General features: G+C 51.5%; 1 protein-coding gene across 1 annotated transcript in view; it reads left to right on the top strand.

Moving 5' to 3' along the window:
* LOC306970930 (unconventional myosin-VIIa-like) overlaps positions 1 to 16,532 on the top strand; it is a gene marked incomplete at both ends in the record, with an annotated part of 75,205 nt that overhangs the window by 36,066 nt on the left and 22,607 nt on the right. The window contains 7 exons of the mRNA XM_079567019.1: positions 864 to 981; positions 5,151 to 5,277; positions 5,393 to 5,562; positions 5,638 to 5,825; positions 5,937 to 6,061; positions 6,361 to 6,502; positions 7,455 to 7,636. Coding sequence (XP_079423145.1) covers positions 864 to 981; positions 5,151 to 5,277; positions 5,393 to 5,562; positions 5,638 to 5,825; positions 5,937 to 6,061; positions 6,361 to 6,502; positions 7,455 to 7,636 — 1,052 coding nt within the window. The remainder of the gene's footprint in view (positions 1 to 863; positions 982 to 5,150; positions 5,278 to 5,392; positions 5,563 to 5,637; positions 5,826 to 5,936; positions 6,062 to 6,360; positions 6,503 to 7,454; positions 7,637 to 16,532) is intronic.

Here is a 16,532-nt window from a genome sequence, read left to right as displayed (position 1 = left end):
ATTTAGCCTCTCCCTCTCTCCTCTATAGCTCCAAAACAGGTCAAGATAGAAGCTACCAAGCTCTTCCACGTTTCCCCTATTTAAATATGGTTACGTGAAGTGTTCCACTACAAAGTATAATTACACACAATTAAACATGTGGATTTTCTAAGCGGATAAAAGGGGGAACTATATTGTAAGGCGTAATAATACCAGGAGTAATTCCAAATTGGATGCCAAATAAAAAAAAAAAATGACAAAAAATGACCAAAAAAAAGACAAAAAATTTACAAAAAAATTACAGAAAATGTACAAAAAAAAAAATATGAAAAAAAAATGAAAAAAAAACAATTAATTATGAAAAAACTTACTAAAAATTAAAAACAAAATCACAAAAAAAAAATCACAAAAATGACATTTTTTTTTTACAAAAAAATGACTAAAAATACCCAAAAAAAAGACAAAAAACACTTCTTCACACTTTATTGCGCGGATGCCAAACTACTCCTGGTATTATTACGCCTTACAATATAGTTCTCCCTTTTATCCGCTTAGAAAACCCACATTGTTTAATTGTGTGTAATTATACTTTGTAGTGGAACACTTCACGTAACCATATTTAAATAGGGAAAACGTGGAAGAGCTTGGTAGCTTCTATCTTGACCTGTTTTGGAGCTATAGAGGAGAGAGGGAGGGGCTAAATGCTAACGCCGTCTGCGCTGTGTTTACGTGACTGAAGATCAGACAGGTCCTAAAGAACTCGTCACAGCTCAGGTAAGAACATATCTCAGTGTGGAAAAACGCTGGCCTGTTCCTTTAACGGAGCTTTAACCAACGGGTTCATGTGTGTGTGTGCGTGTGCGTGTGTGCGTGTGCGTGTGCAGGGCGTGCAGAGCCGCCGCAGGAGCAGCACTCAGAAGGTGAAGGAGGACGTGGTGGACTTCGCGCGGCTGAAGTGGCCTTTGCTTTTCTCGCGCTTCTACGAGGCCTTCAAGTTCTCAGGTCAGACATCAGCCGGACACGCCCCCAGACACGCCCACACACTCCCCAGACACGCCCACACACTCCTGGACACGCCCACACACTCCCATGACACGCCCACACACTCCCCGGACACGCCCACACACTCCCAGGACACGCCCACACACTCCTGGACACGCCCACACACTCCCAGGACACGCCCACACACTCCCAGGACACGCCCACATACTCCCGGACACGCCCACACACTCCCAGGAGACGCCCACACATGCCCAGACACGCCCACAGTGTGTGGACACGCCCACACACTCCAGGACACGCCCAGACACTCCCAGGACACGCCCACACACTCCCAGGACACGCCCAGACACTCCCAGGACACGCCCAGGACACGCCCACATACTCCCGGACACGCCCGGACACTCCAGGACACGCCCACACACTCCCAGGACACGCCCACACACTCCCAGGACACGCCCACACACGCCCACACACTCCCAGGACACGCCCACACACTCCAGGACACGCCCACACACTCCCAGGACACGCCCACACACTCCCAGGACACGCCCACACACGCCCACACACTCCCAGGACACGCCCACACACTCCAGGACACGCCCACACACTCCCAAGACATGCCCACACACTCCCAGGACACGCCCACACACGCCCACACACTCCCAGGACACGCCCACACGCTCCCAGGACACGCCCACACACTCCCGGACACGCCCACACGCTCCCAGGACACGCCCACACACTCCAGGACACGCCCACACACTCCTGGACACGCCCACACACTCCCAGGACACGCCCACATACTCCCAGGACACGCCCACACACTCCCAGGACACGCCCACATACTCCCAGGACACGCCCACACACTCCCAGGACACTCCCAGGACACGCCCACACACTCCCAGGACACGCCCACACACTCCCAGGACACGCCCACACACTCCCAGGACACGCCCACACACTCCCAGGACACGCCCACACACTCCCGGGACACGCCCACACACTCCCAGGACACGCCCACATACTCCCGGACACGCCCGGACATGCCCATACACTCCCAGGACACGCCCACATACTCCCAGGACACGCCCACATACTCCCAGGACACACCCACACACTCCAGGACACGCCCACACACTCCTAGGACACGCCCACACACTCCCGGACACGCCCACACACTCCCAGGACACGCCCACACACTCCCGGACACGCCCACACACTCCAGGACACGCCCACACACTCCCAGGACACGCCCACACACTCCCAGGACACGCCCACACACTCCCAGGACACGCCCACACACTCCCAGGACACGCCCACACACTCCCAGGACACGCCCACACACTCCCAGGACACGCCCACATACTCCCGGACACGCCCACACACTCCCAGGACACGCCCACACACTCCCAGGACACGCCCACACACTCCCCGGACACGCCCACACACTCCCCGGACACGCCCACACACTCCCAGGACACGCCCACACACTCCCAGGACACGCCCACACACTCGCAGGACACGCCCACACACTCCCCGGACACGCTCACACACTCCCAGGACACGCCCACACACGCCCGGACACGCCCACACACTCCCGGACACGCCCACACACTCCCAGGACACGCCCACACACTCCAGGACACGCCCACACACTCCCAGGACATGCTCACACACTCCCAGGACACGCCCACACACGCCCGGACACGCCCACACACTCCCAGGACACGCCCACACACTCCCGGACACGCCCAAACACTCCCAGGACACGCCCACACACTCCCAGGACACGCCCACACACTCCCAGGACACGCCCACACACGCCCACACACTCCCAGGACACGCCCACACACTCCAGGACACGCCCACACACTCCCAGGACACGCCCACACACTCCCAGGACACGCCCACACACGCCCACACACTCCCAGGACACGCCCACACACTCCTGGACACGCCCACACACTCCCAGGACACGCCCACATACTCCCAGGACACGCCCACACACTCCCAGGACACGCCCACATACTCCCAGGACACGCCCACACACTCCCAGGACACTCCCAGGACACGCCCACACACTCCCAGGACACGCCCACACACTCCCAGGACACGCCCACACACTCCCAGGACACGCCCACACACTCCCAGGACACGCCCACACACTCCCAGGACACGCCCACACACTCCCGGGACACGCCCACACACTCCCAGGACACGCCCACATACTCCCGGACACGCCCGGACATGCCCATACACTCCCAGGACACGCCCACATACTCCCAGGACACGCCCACATACTCCCAGGACACACCCACACACTCCAGGACACGCCCACACACTCCCAGGACACGCCCACACACTCCCAGGACACGCCCACACACTCCCAGGACACGCCCACACACTCCCAGGACACGCCCACACACTCCCAGGACACGCCCACATACTCCCAGGACACGCCCACACACTCCCAGGACACGCCCACACACTCCCAGGACACGCCCACACACTCCCCGGACACGCCCACACACTCCCCGGACACGCCCACACACTCCCAGGACACGCCCACACACTCCCAGGACACGCCCACACACTCGCAGGACACGCCCACACACTCCCCGGACACGCTCACACACTCCCAGGACACGCCCACACACGCCCGGACACGCCCACACACTCCCGGACACGCCCACACACTCCCAGGACACGCCCACACACTCCAGGACACGCCCACACACTCCCAGGACATGCTCACACACTCCCAGGACACGCCCACACACGCCCGGACACGCCCACACACTCCCAGGACACGCCCACACACTCCCGGACACGCCCAAACACTCCCAGGACACGCCCACACACTCCCAGGACACTCCCAGGACACGCCCACACACTCCCAGGACACGCCCACATACTCCCAGGACACGCCCACACACTCCCAGGACACGCCCACATACTCCCAGGACACGCCCACACACTCCCAGGACACGCCCACACACTCCCAGGACACGCCCACATACTCCCAGGACACGCCCACACACTCCCAGGACACTCCCAGGACACGCCCACACACTCGCAGGACACGCCCACACACTCCCCGGACACGCTCACACACTCCCAGGACACGCCCACACACTCCCAGGACACGCCCACATACTCCCAGGACACGCCCACACACTCCCAGGACACGCCCACATACTCCCAGGACACGCCCACACACTCCCAGGACACGCCCACACACTCCCAGGACACGCCCACATACTCCCAGGACACGCCCACACACTCCCAGGACACTCCCAGGACACGCCCACACACTCGCAGGACACGCCCACACACTCCCCGGACACGCTCACACACTCCCAGGACACGCCCACACACGCCCGGACACGCCCACACACTCCCGGACACGCCCACACACTCCCAGGACACGCCCACACACTCCAGGACACGCCCACACACTCCCAGGACATGCTCACACACTCCCAGGACACGCCCACACACGCCCGGACACGCCCACACACTCCCAGGACACGCCCACACACTCCCGGACACGCCCAAACACTCCCCAGGACACGCCCACACACTCCCAGGACACGCCCACACACTCCCAGACACGCCCACACACTCCCAGGACACGCCCACACCCTCCCAGGACACGCCCACACACTCCCAGACACGCCCACACACGCCCAGGACACTGAGGGTTTGTTCAGGTTTTCGATTTGGGTCAGAACACGCTAGTTTCCCGGCCAAAACAGAGACTTGAGGGTTTGTCATACACAGGGATTTTTTATGAGGTTTGAGTCTAATATTAAGAGAAAAAGCAGCACAGCGCCCCCTCTGTCTGACTCATGTAAGGGCTGGGATTTATGGCTCCTCAATGCAGTCCAGATCAGGGATGATTTTGCTCATTTTAATTACTCGTATTTTCCCACATTTGTTGACATTGGAGATGAACCCGATATGGTGAATATGCAGATCTCCCACACATTGTTCTCGACGACACGTATTTGAGCATTAGTTAAATGGAAAACCAAGTATCGTTAAAGAACTGGTATCTAGACTGACTTTAACCTGTGAACCGTGTGTCATGTGACTAAAACAATGAAAACATCAGTCGAACGACACTTCCTGACTCTGACTCACGGTGGCGCCGCGTGTCGTCCCAGGGCCCAGTTTGCCGAAGAACGACGTGATCGTGGCGGTGAACTGGACCGGCGTGTACTTCGTGGACGAACAGGAACAGGTGCTCCTGGAACTGTCCTTCCCCGAGATCACGGCCGTCTCCAGCAGCAGGTACATCCCCACGTTCACTCCACGTTCACCCCGAGACCCTGAACCTCCGCCACATCGACCACAGGGCCAGGACCCTTCCAGACTGTAATCTTTGTCGCTGCCTCTGTTTCCGCAGAGGAGGCAAACTGCAGGGTCAGAGCTTCACCCTGGCCACCATCAAAGGCGACGAGTACACCTTCACCTCCAACAACGCTGAGGACATCCGCGAGCTGGTGGTCTCCTTCCTGGACGGGCTGAGGAGGAGGTCCAAGTACGTGGTGGCTCTGATGGACTGTCCTCCTGCAGGTGAGGCGGAGCACTGCGGGCGTGTACGTGTGGTTAAAGTGCTGGTATCTAACATGTAACGGCGTCCGTGCTCAGGCTCCTCTGTGGACGCCTCCTTCCTGACCTTCTCCAAGGGCGACCTGATCGTCCTGGAGGAGGCGGAGCAGCTGCTGACCTCAGGCTGGGCTCACGGACTCAACGACCGGACCAAACAGAGAGGAGCCTTCACCGCCGACTGCGTCTACGTGCTGCCCACCGTCACCAGGCCGCCGTACGACATGGTGGTGAGGACACGCCTCCCACACGCCTCCCACACGCCTCCCACACGCCTCGGAGGACACGCAGGACCTCTGATCCGTGTTCACGTGTAAATCTTTGAGGTCTTTGTGCTGCAGGCGCTGGTTTCCTTGAGTCCGGATCAGCGGCGCGAGTCCGTCACTCTGTCGACGACGGATCTGACGCAGAGCGAGGAGCGAGTGCAGGCCTTCACGCTCGAGGAGTTCTCCTACGACTTCTTCAGGTCTGCTCCACACCAGCGCTCTACAACACAACGCTCTACAACACAACGCTCTACAACACAACGCTCTACAACACAACGCTCTACAACACAACGCTCTACAACACAACGCTCTACAACACAATGCTCTTCAACATTCTTTTATTCTTTATTATTATAACTTTCCCCTGATTCAAAGATGTTGACGTTCGCTTTGCACAGATAAAGTGTTTCCTCTGTTTGTGGCTCTGGTATGTGTGAGTTAAACTGGCCTGATGTGTGACCTGCTGCTCCGTGTACCTCCTTGTGTGTGCCGTGTCCAGGCCGCCGCCGAAGAGCACGCTGGGCCGTGTGATGATGTCCAAGTCTCGGGGAAAAGAGCGACTGTGGAGCTGCAGCCGAGAGCCGCTCAAACAGCCGCTGCTCAAGAAGGTCCTTCCTCACGAGGCGCTGAGTCAGGAGGCGGTGCACGCCTTCCTCGATATCCTTAACCTCACAACAAGTCTCTAACACCTAACCCCAAACCTAACCCTGAGTCAGGAGGCGGTGCACGCCTTCCTCGATATCCTTAACCTCACAACAAGTCTCTAACCCCAACCCCAAACCTAACCCTAACCCTAACCCTGAGTCAGGAGGCGGTGCACGCCTTCCTCGATATCCTTAAGCTAAAAACAACTCTCTCTGTACCAGCTTCCTGCTCTGGCCTCTTAGCGCTTTCACACGGAGACGAACCAGGAAGTGACAACAACATTTTGGACATTTTGGAAAATATTGTTTTTCTTTTTATTCATAGATTTATTTATTTTTTACATTTTTGCTGTATTTTTTTAAACCTTTAGAAATGTTTAGATATTATTGTTTTAAATTTAATTAAATTAAAAAATAATCTAGAATTTCTTTTTTGGGGAAAACTTTTGGAACATTTGACACTTAAGATTTTTTCCTTCCACTAGTTTATTAACCTCTTAACTCCCGCCTGAACCGAGAGGCTCTTTTTCCTCACGTCATCACATTTTTTTTTTTCTTAATTTTTTTTGGGGATATTCAACTCATTTTTGTCAATTTTTTATCATATTTTTTTATTTTTTTATTTGTAACATTTTGTCACATTTTTGTCGTTTTTCGTCAATTTTTTGTGAATTTCTTGTGACATTTTTGCCACTTTTTAATCAATATTTCGTCACTTTTTTGTCACATTTCCATCATTGTTTTCGTCTCAGTTTTGTTGCTATTTTCACAGCTTTTTTCCAGAAGCTTTTGGATTGGGGTAAAGCCAAACTGGAGAAAATGTGCTCAGTTCAGGCGGGAGTTATTACTAACATGTCTCAAAACAAAGCCACACATTTAAACCTGACATTAACCAGGTTTGTCTGTTTTAAAGTGGACATTTGTGCGTCTTATTACATGTGTTATTAAGTATGTTGTGTTTCCCTTGACGTGTTCACCCGTCATGAAGTACATGGGCGACTACCCGTGTAAGCGTGTGCGCTTCGTCAACGAGCTCACGGACCAGATCTTCGAGGCCGCGCTGAAGGCGGAGCCGCTCAAGGACGAGGTCTACTGCCAGGTCCTCAAGCAGCTCACGGACAACACCGTCAAGTACGCCTTTAAGTATCACTCACGAGAGCCGACACCGTCAAGTACGCCTTTAATATCACTCACGAGAGCCGACAACGTCAAGTACGACTTTAAGTATCACTCACGAGAGCCGACACCGTCAAGTACGCCTTTAAGTATCACTCACGAGAGCCGACACCGTCAAGTACGGCTTTAAGTATCACTCACGAGAGCCGACACCGTCAAGTACGCCTTTAAGTATCACTCACGAGAGCCGACAACGTCAAGTACGCCTTTAAGTATCACTCACGAGAGCCGACACCGTCAAGTACGCCTTTAAGTATCACTCACGAGAGCCGACAACGTCAAGTACGGCTTTAAGTATCACTCACGAGAGCCGACACCGTCAAGTACGCCTTTAAGTATCACTCACGAGAGCCGACACCGTCAAGTACGGCTTTAAGTATCACTCACGAGAGCCGACACCGTCAAGTACGCCTTTAAATATCACTCACGAGAGCCGACAAACCCGACAACGTCAAGTACGGCTTTAAATATCACTCACGAGAGCCGACAAACCCGACAACGTCAAGTACGCCTTTAAGTATCACTCACGTGAGCCGACACCGTCAAGTACGCCTTTAAGTATCACTCACGAGAGCCGACAACGCCAAGTACGACTTTAAATATCACTCACGAGAGCCGACAACGCCAAGTACGACTTTAAATATCACTCACGAGAGCCGACACCGTCAAGTACGACTTTAAGTATCACTCACGAGAGCCGACACCGTCAAGTACGCCTTTAAGTATCACTCACGAGAGCCGACACCGTCAAGTACGACTTTAAATATCACTCACGAGAGCCGACAACGTCAAGTACGACTTTAAGTATCACTCACGAGAGCCGACAACGTCAAGTACGACTTTAAATATCACTCACGAGAGCCGACAACGCCAAGTACGACTTTAAATATCACTCACGAGAGCCGACAACGCCAAGTACGGCTTTAAGTATCACTCACGAGAGCCGACACCGTCAAGTACGCCTTTAAATATCACTCACGAGAGCCGACACCGTCAAGTACGACTTTAAGTATCACTCACGAGAGCCGACAACGCCAAGTACGACTTTAAGTATCACTCACGAGAGCCGACACCGTCAAGTACGACTTTAAGTATCACTCACGAGAGCCGACAACGACAAGTACGACTTTAAGTATCACTCACGAGAGCCGACAACGACAAGTACGCCTTTAATATCACTCACGAGAGCCGACACCGTCAAGTACGCCTTTAAATATCACTCACGAGAGCCGACACCGTCAAGTACGCCTTTAATATCACTCACGAGAGCCGACACCGTCAAGTACGACTTTAAATATCACTCACGAGAGCCGACACCGTCAAGTACGACTTTAAGTATCACTCACGAGAGCCGACAACGACAAGTACGACTTTAAGTATCACTCACGAGAGCCGACACCGTCAAGTACGACTTTAAGTATCACTCACGAGAGCCGACACCGTCAAGTACGCCTTTAAATATCACTCACGAGAGCCGACAACGTCAAGTACGACTTTAAATATCACTCACGAGAGCCGACAACGACAAGTACGCCTTTAATATCACTCACGAGAGCCGACAACGCCAAGTACGACTTTAAGTATCACTCACGAGAGCCGACAACGACAAGTACGACTTTAAGTATCACTCACGAGAGCCGACAACGCCAAGTACGACTTTAAGTATCACTCACGAGAGCCGACAACGTCAAGTACGACTTTAAGTATCACTCACGAGAGCCGACAACGTCAAGTACGACTTTAAGTATCACTCACGAGAGCCGACAACGTCAAGTACGACTTTAAGTATCACTCACGAGAGCCGACACCGCCAAGTACGACTTTAAATATCACTCACGAGAGCCGACAACGTCATGTACGGCTTTAAATATCACTCACGAGAGCCGACAACGCCAAGTACGACTTTAAGTATCACTCACGAGAGCCGACAACGTCAAGTACGGCTTTAAGTATCACTCACGAGAGCCGACAACGCCAAGTACGGCTTTAAATATCACTCACGAGAGCCGACAACGCCAAGTACGACTTTAAGTATCACTCACGAGAGCCGACACCGCCAAGTACGACTTTAAGTATCACTCACGAGAGCCGACAACGTCAAGTACGCCTTTAAGTATCACTCACGAGAGCCGACAACGTCAAGTACGCCTTTAAGTATCACTCACGAGAGCCGACACCGTCAAGTACGACTTTAAGTATCACTCACGAGAGCCGACACCGTCAAGTACGACTTTAAGTATCACTCACGAGAGCCGACAACGTCAAGTACGACTTTAAGTATCACTCACGAGAGCCGACACCGTCAAGTACGACTTTAAGTATCACTCACGAGAGCCGACACCGTCAAGTACGACTTTAAATATCACTCACGAGAGCCGACACCGTCAAGTATGACTTTAAATATCACTCACGAGAGCCGACACCGTCAAGTACGACTTTAAGTATCACTCACGAGAGCCGACACCGTCAAGTACGACTTTAAATATCACTCACGAGAGCCGACACCGTCAAGTACGACTTTAAGTATCACTCACGAGAGCCGACACCGTCAAGTACGACTTTAAATATCACTCACGAGACCCGACAACATCAAGTACGGCTTTAAGTATCACTCACGAGACCCGACAACATCAAGTACGACTTTAAGTATCACTCACGAGAGCCGACACCGTCAAGTACGACTTTAAATATCACTCACGAGAGCCGACAACGCCAAGTACGGCTTTAAGTATCACTCACGAGAGCCGACAACGCCAAGTACGACTTTAAGTATCACTCACGAGAGCCGACACCGTCAAGTACGGCTTTAAGTATCACTCACGAGAGCCGACACCGTCAAGTATGCCTTTAAATATCACTCACGAGAGCCGACACCGTCAAGTACGCCTTTAAGTATCACTCACGAGAGCCGACACCGTCAAGTACGACTTTAAACATCACTCACGAGAGCCGACACCGCCAAGTACGCCTTTAAATATCACTCACGAGAGCCGACAACGCCAAGTACGGCTTTAAATATCACTCACGAGAGCCGACACCGTCAAGTACGCCTTTAAGTATCACTCACGAGAGCCGACAACGTCAAGTACGGCTTTAAGTATCACTCACGAGAGCCGACACCGTCAAGTACGACTTTAAATATCACTCACGAGAGCCGACACCGTCAAGTACGACTTTAATATAACTCACGAGAGCCGACACCGTCAAGTACGGCTTTAAGTATCACTCACGAGAGCCGACAACACCAAGTACGGCTTTAAGTATCACTCACGAGAGCCGACAACGTCAAGTACGGCTTTAAGTATCACTCACGAGAGCCGACACCGTCAAGTACGACTTTAAATATCACTCACGAGAGCCGACACCGTCAAGTACGACTTTAAATATCACTCACGAGAGCCGACAACGTCAAGTACGCCTTTAAGTATCACTCACGAGAGCCGACAACGTCAAGTACGGCTTTAAGTATCACTCACGAGAGCCGACGACGTCAAGTACGACTTTAAGTATCACTCACGAGAGCCGACACCGTCAAGTACGGCTTTAAATATCACTCACGAGAGTCGACAACGTCAAGTACGGCTTTAAGTATCACTCACGAGAGCCGACAACGCCAAGTACGGCTTTAAATATCACTCACGAGAGTCGACAACGCCAAGTACGACTTTAAGTATCACTCACGAGAGCCGACACCGTCAAGTACGACTTTAAGTATCACTCACGAGAGCCGACACCGTCAAGTACGGCTTTAAATATCACTCACGAGAGTCGACAACGCCAAGTACGACTTTAAGTATCACTCACGAGAGCCGACACCGTCAAGTACGACTTTAAGTATCACTCACGAGAGCCGACAACGTCAAGTACGACTTTAAGTATCACTCACGAGAGCCGACACCGTCAAGTACGACTTTAAATATCACTCAAAAGAGCCGACAACGTCAAGTACGCCTTTAAATATCACTCACGAGAGCCGACAAACCCGACAACGTCAAGTACGACTTTAAGTATCACTCACGAGAGCCGACACCGTCAAGTACGGCTTTAAGTATCACTCACGAGAGCCGACACCGTCAAGTACGACTTTAAACATCACTCACGAGAGCCGACACCGTCAAGTACGACTTTAAGTATCACTCACGAGAGCCGACAAACCCGACAACGTCAAGTACGGCTTTAAACATCACTCACGAGAGCCGACACGTCAAGTACGACTTTAAACATCACTCACGAGAGCCGACACGTCAAGTACGCCTTTAAACATCACTCACGAGAGCCGACACCGTCAAGTACGACTTTAAGTATCACTCACGAGAGCCGACACCGTCAAGTACGACTTTAAACATCACTCACGAGAGCCGACACCGTCAAGTACGACTTTAAACATCACTCACGAGAGCCGACAACGTCAAGTACGACTTTAAGTATCACTCACGAGAGCCGACACCGTCAAGTACGACTTTAAGTATCACTCACGAGAGTCGACACCGTCAAGTACGACTTTAAGTATCACTCACGAGAGCCGACAACGACAAGTACGACTTTAAATATCACTCACGAGAGCCGACAACGACAAGTACGACTTTAAACATCACTCACGAGAGCCGACACGTCAAGTACGGCTTTAAATATCACTCACGAGAGCCGACACCGTCAAGTACGGCTTTAAGTATCACTCACGAGAGCCGACACGTCAAGTACGCCTTTAAGTATCACTCACGAGAGCCGACAACGTCAAGTACGACTTTAAGTATCACTCACGAGAGCCGACAACGTCAAGTACGACTTTAAGTATCACTCACGAGAGCCGACAACGTCAAGTACGACTTTAAGTATCACTCACGAGAGCCGACAACGTCAAGTACGACTTTAAATATCACTCACGAGAGCCGACACCGTCAAGTACGGCTTTAAATATCACTCACGAGAGCCGACAACGTCAAGTACGGCTTTAAGTATCACTCACGAGAGCCGACAACGTCAAGTACGACTTTAAGTATCACTCACGAGAGCCGACAACGTCAAGTACGACTTTAAGTATCACTCACGAGAGCCGACACCGTCAAGTACGACTTTAAGTATCACTCACGAGAGCCGACAACGTCAAGTACGACTTTAAATATCACTCACGAGAGCCGACAACGCCAAGTACGACTTTAAATATCACTCACGAGAGCCGACACCGTCAAGTACGACTTTAAACATCACTCACGAGAGCCGACACCGTCAAGTACGCCTTTAAACATCACTCACGAGAGTCGACAACGCCAAGTACGACTTTAAACATCACTCACGAGAGCTGACAACGCCAAGTACGACTTTAAGTATCACTCACGAGAGCCGACAACGCCAAGTACGGCTTTAATATCACTCACGAGAGCCGACAACGTCAAGTACGACTTTAAATATCACTCACGAGAGCCGACAACGTCAAGTACGCCTTTAAGTATCACTCACGAGAGCCGACAACGCCAAGTACGACTTTAAGTATCACTCACGAGAGCTGACAACGCCAAGTACGACTTTAAGTATCACTCACGAGAGCCGACAACACCAAGTACGACTTTAAGTATCACTCACGAGAGCTGACAACGCCAAGTACGACTTTAAGTATCACTCACGAGAGCCGACAACACCAAGTACGACTTTAAGTATCACTCACGAGAGCTGACAACGCCAAGTACGACTTTAAGTATCACTCACGAGAGCCGACAACGTCAAGTACGACTTTAAGTATCACTCACGAGAGCCGACAACGCCAAGTACGACTTTAAGTATCACTCACGAGAGCCGACAACACCAAGTACGACTTTAAGTATCACTCACGAGAGCTGACAACGCCAAGTACGACTTTAAGTATCACTCACGAGAGCCGACACCGTCAAGTACGCCTTTAAGTATCACTCACGAGAGCCGACAACACCAAGTACGACTTTAAGTATCACTCACGAGATCAAGTACGACTTTAAGTATCACTCACGAGAGCTGACAACGCCAAGTACGACTTTAAGTATCACTCACGAGAGCTGACAACGCCAAGTACGACTTTAAGTATCACTCACGAGAGCCGACAACACCAAGTACGACTTTAAGTATCACTCACGAGAGCCGACAACACCAAGTACGACTTTAAGTATCACTCACGAGATCAAGTACGACTTTAAGTATCACTCACGAGAGCTGACAACGCCAAGTACGACTTTAAGTATCACTCACGAGAGCCGACACCGTCAAGTACGCCTTTAAGTATCACTCACGAGAGCCGACACCGTCAAGTACGACTTTAAGTATCACTCACGAGAGCCGACACCGTCAAGTACGACTTTAAGTATCACTCACGAGAGCCGACACCGTCAAGTACGCCTTTAAGTATCACTCACGAGAGCCGACACCGTCAAGTACGGCTTTAAATATCACTCACGAGAGCCGACACCGTCAAGTACGACTTTAAGTATCACTCACGAGAGCCGACACCGCCAAGTACGACTTTAAATATCACTCACGAGAGCCGACACCGTCAAGTACGGCTTTAAGTATCACTCACGAGAGCCGACAAACCCGACAACGCCAAGTACGACTTTAAGTATCACTCACGAGAGCCGACACCGTCAAGTACGACTTTAAGTATCACTCACGAGAGCCGACACCGTCAAGTACGCCTTTAAGTATCACTCACGAGAGCCGACACCGTCAAGTACGCCTTTAAATATCACTCACGAGAGCCGACAACGCCAAGTACGACTTTAAATATCACTCACGAGAGCCGACAACGTCAAGTACGACTTTAAGTATCACTCACGAGAGCCGACAACGCCAAGTACGCCTTTAAGTATCACTCACGAGAGCCGACAACGTCAAGTACGACTTTAAGTATCACTCACGAGAGCCGACAACGTCAAGTACGACTTTTAGTATCACTCACGAGAGCCGACAACGTCAAGTACGCCTTTAAGTATCACTCACGAGAGCCGACACCGTCAAGTACGACTTTAAATATCACTCACGAGAGCCGACACCGTCAAGTACGACTTTAAGTATCACTCACGAGAGCCGACACCGTCAAGTACGGCTTTAAGTATCACTCACGAGAGCCGACAACGTCAAGTACGGCTTTAAGTATCACTCACGAGAGCCGACAACGTCAAGTACGACTTTAAGTATCACTCACGAGAGCCGACAACGTCAAGTACGGCTTTAAGTATCACTCACGAGAGCCGACAACGTCAAGTACGACTTTAAGTATCACTCACGAGAGCCGACACCGTCAAGTACGCCTTTAAATATCACTCACGAGAGCCGACAACGTCAAGTACGACTTTAAGTATCACTCACGAGAGCCGACAACGTCAAGTACGACTTTAAGTATCACTCACGAGAGCCGACACCGTCAAGTACGCCTTTAAATATCACTCACGAGAGCCGACAACGTCAAGTACGACTTTAAGTATCACTCACGAGAGCCGACAACGTCAAGTACGCCTTTAAGTATCACTCACGAGAGCCGACACCGTCAAGTACGACTTTAAATATCACTCACGAGAGCCGACAACGCCAAGTACGACTTTAAATATCACTCACGAGAGCCGACACCGTCAAGTACGGCTTTAAGTATCACTCACGAGAGCCGACAACGTCAAGTACGACTTTAAATATCACTCACGAGAGCCGACACCGTCAAGTACGCCTTTAAGTATCACTCACGAGTCGACAACGTCAAGTACGACTTTAAATATCACTCACGAGAGCCGACACCGTCAAGTACGACTTTAAATATCACTCACGAGAGCCGACACCGTCAAGTACGACTTTAAGTATCACTCACGAGAGCCGACAACGACAAGTACGACTTTAAGTATCACTCACGAGAGCCGACACCGTCAAGTACGACTTTAAGTATCACTCACGAGAGCCGACACCGTCAAGTACGCCTTTAAATATCACTCACGAGAGCCGACAACGTCAAGTACGACTTTAAATATCACTCACGAGAGCCGACACCGTCAAGTACGACTTTAAATATCACTCACGAGAGCCGACAACGTCAAGTACGGCTTTAAATATCACTCACGAGAGCCGACAACGCCTAGTACGGCTTTAAATATCACTCACGAGAGCCGACACCGTCAAGTACGACTTTAAATATCACTCACGAGAGCCGACAACGACAAGTACGCCTTTAATATCACTCACGAGAGCCGACAACGACAAGTACGCCTTTAATATCACTCACGAGAGCCGACAACGCCAAGTACGACTTTAAGTATCACTCACGAGAGCCGACAACGACAAGTACGACTTTAAGTATCACTCACGAGAGCCGACAACGCCAAGTACGACTTTAAGTATCACTCACGAGAGCCGACAACGACAAGTACGCCTTTAAATATCACTCACGAGAGCCGACAACGTCAAGTACGACTTTAAGTATCACTCACGAGAGCCGACAACGCCAAGTACGACTTTAAGTATCACTCACGAGAGCCGACAACGACAAGTACGACTTTAAGTATCACTCACGAGAGCCGACAACGCCAAGTACGACTTTAAGTATCACTCACGAGAGCCGACAACGACAAGTACGCCTTTAAGTATCACTCACGAGAGCCGACAACGTCAAGTACGACTTTAAATATCACTCACGAGAGCCGACAACGACAAGTACGCCTTTAATATCACTCACGAGAGCCGACAACGCCAAGTACGACTTTAAGTATCACTCACGAGAGCCGACAACGACAAGTACGACTTTAAGTATCACTCACGAGAGCCGACAACGCCAAGTACGACTTTAAGTATCACTCACGAGAGCCGACAACGTCAAGTACGACTTTAAGTATCACTCACGAGAGCC

Source organism: Gobius niger, assembly GCF_951799975.1.
Source record: "Gobius niger genome assembly, chromosome: 11".
Taxonomy (NCBI): Eukaryota; Metazoa; Chordata; class Actinopteri; order Gobiiformes; family Gobiidae; genus Gobius; species Gobius niger.
The sequence above is the reverse complement of the archived record's forward strand: the minus strand, read 5'-3'. Positions and strand labels throughout refer to the sequence as shown.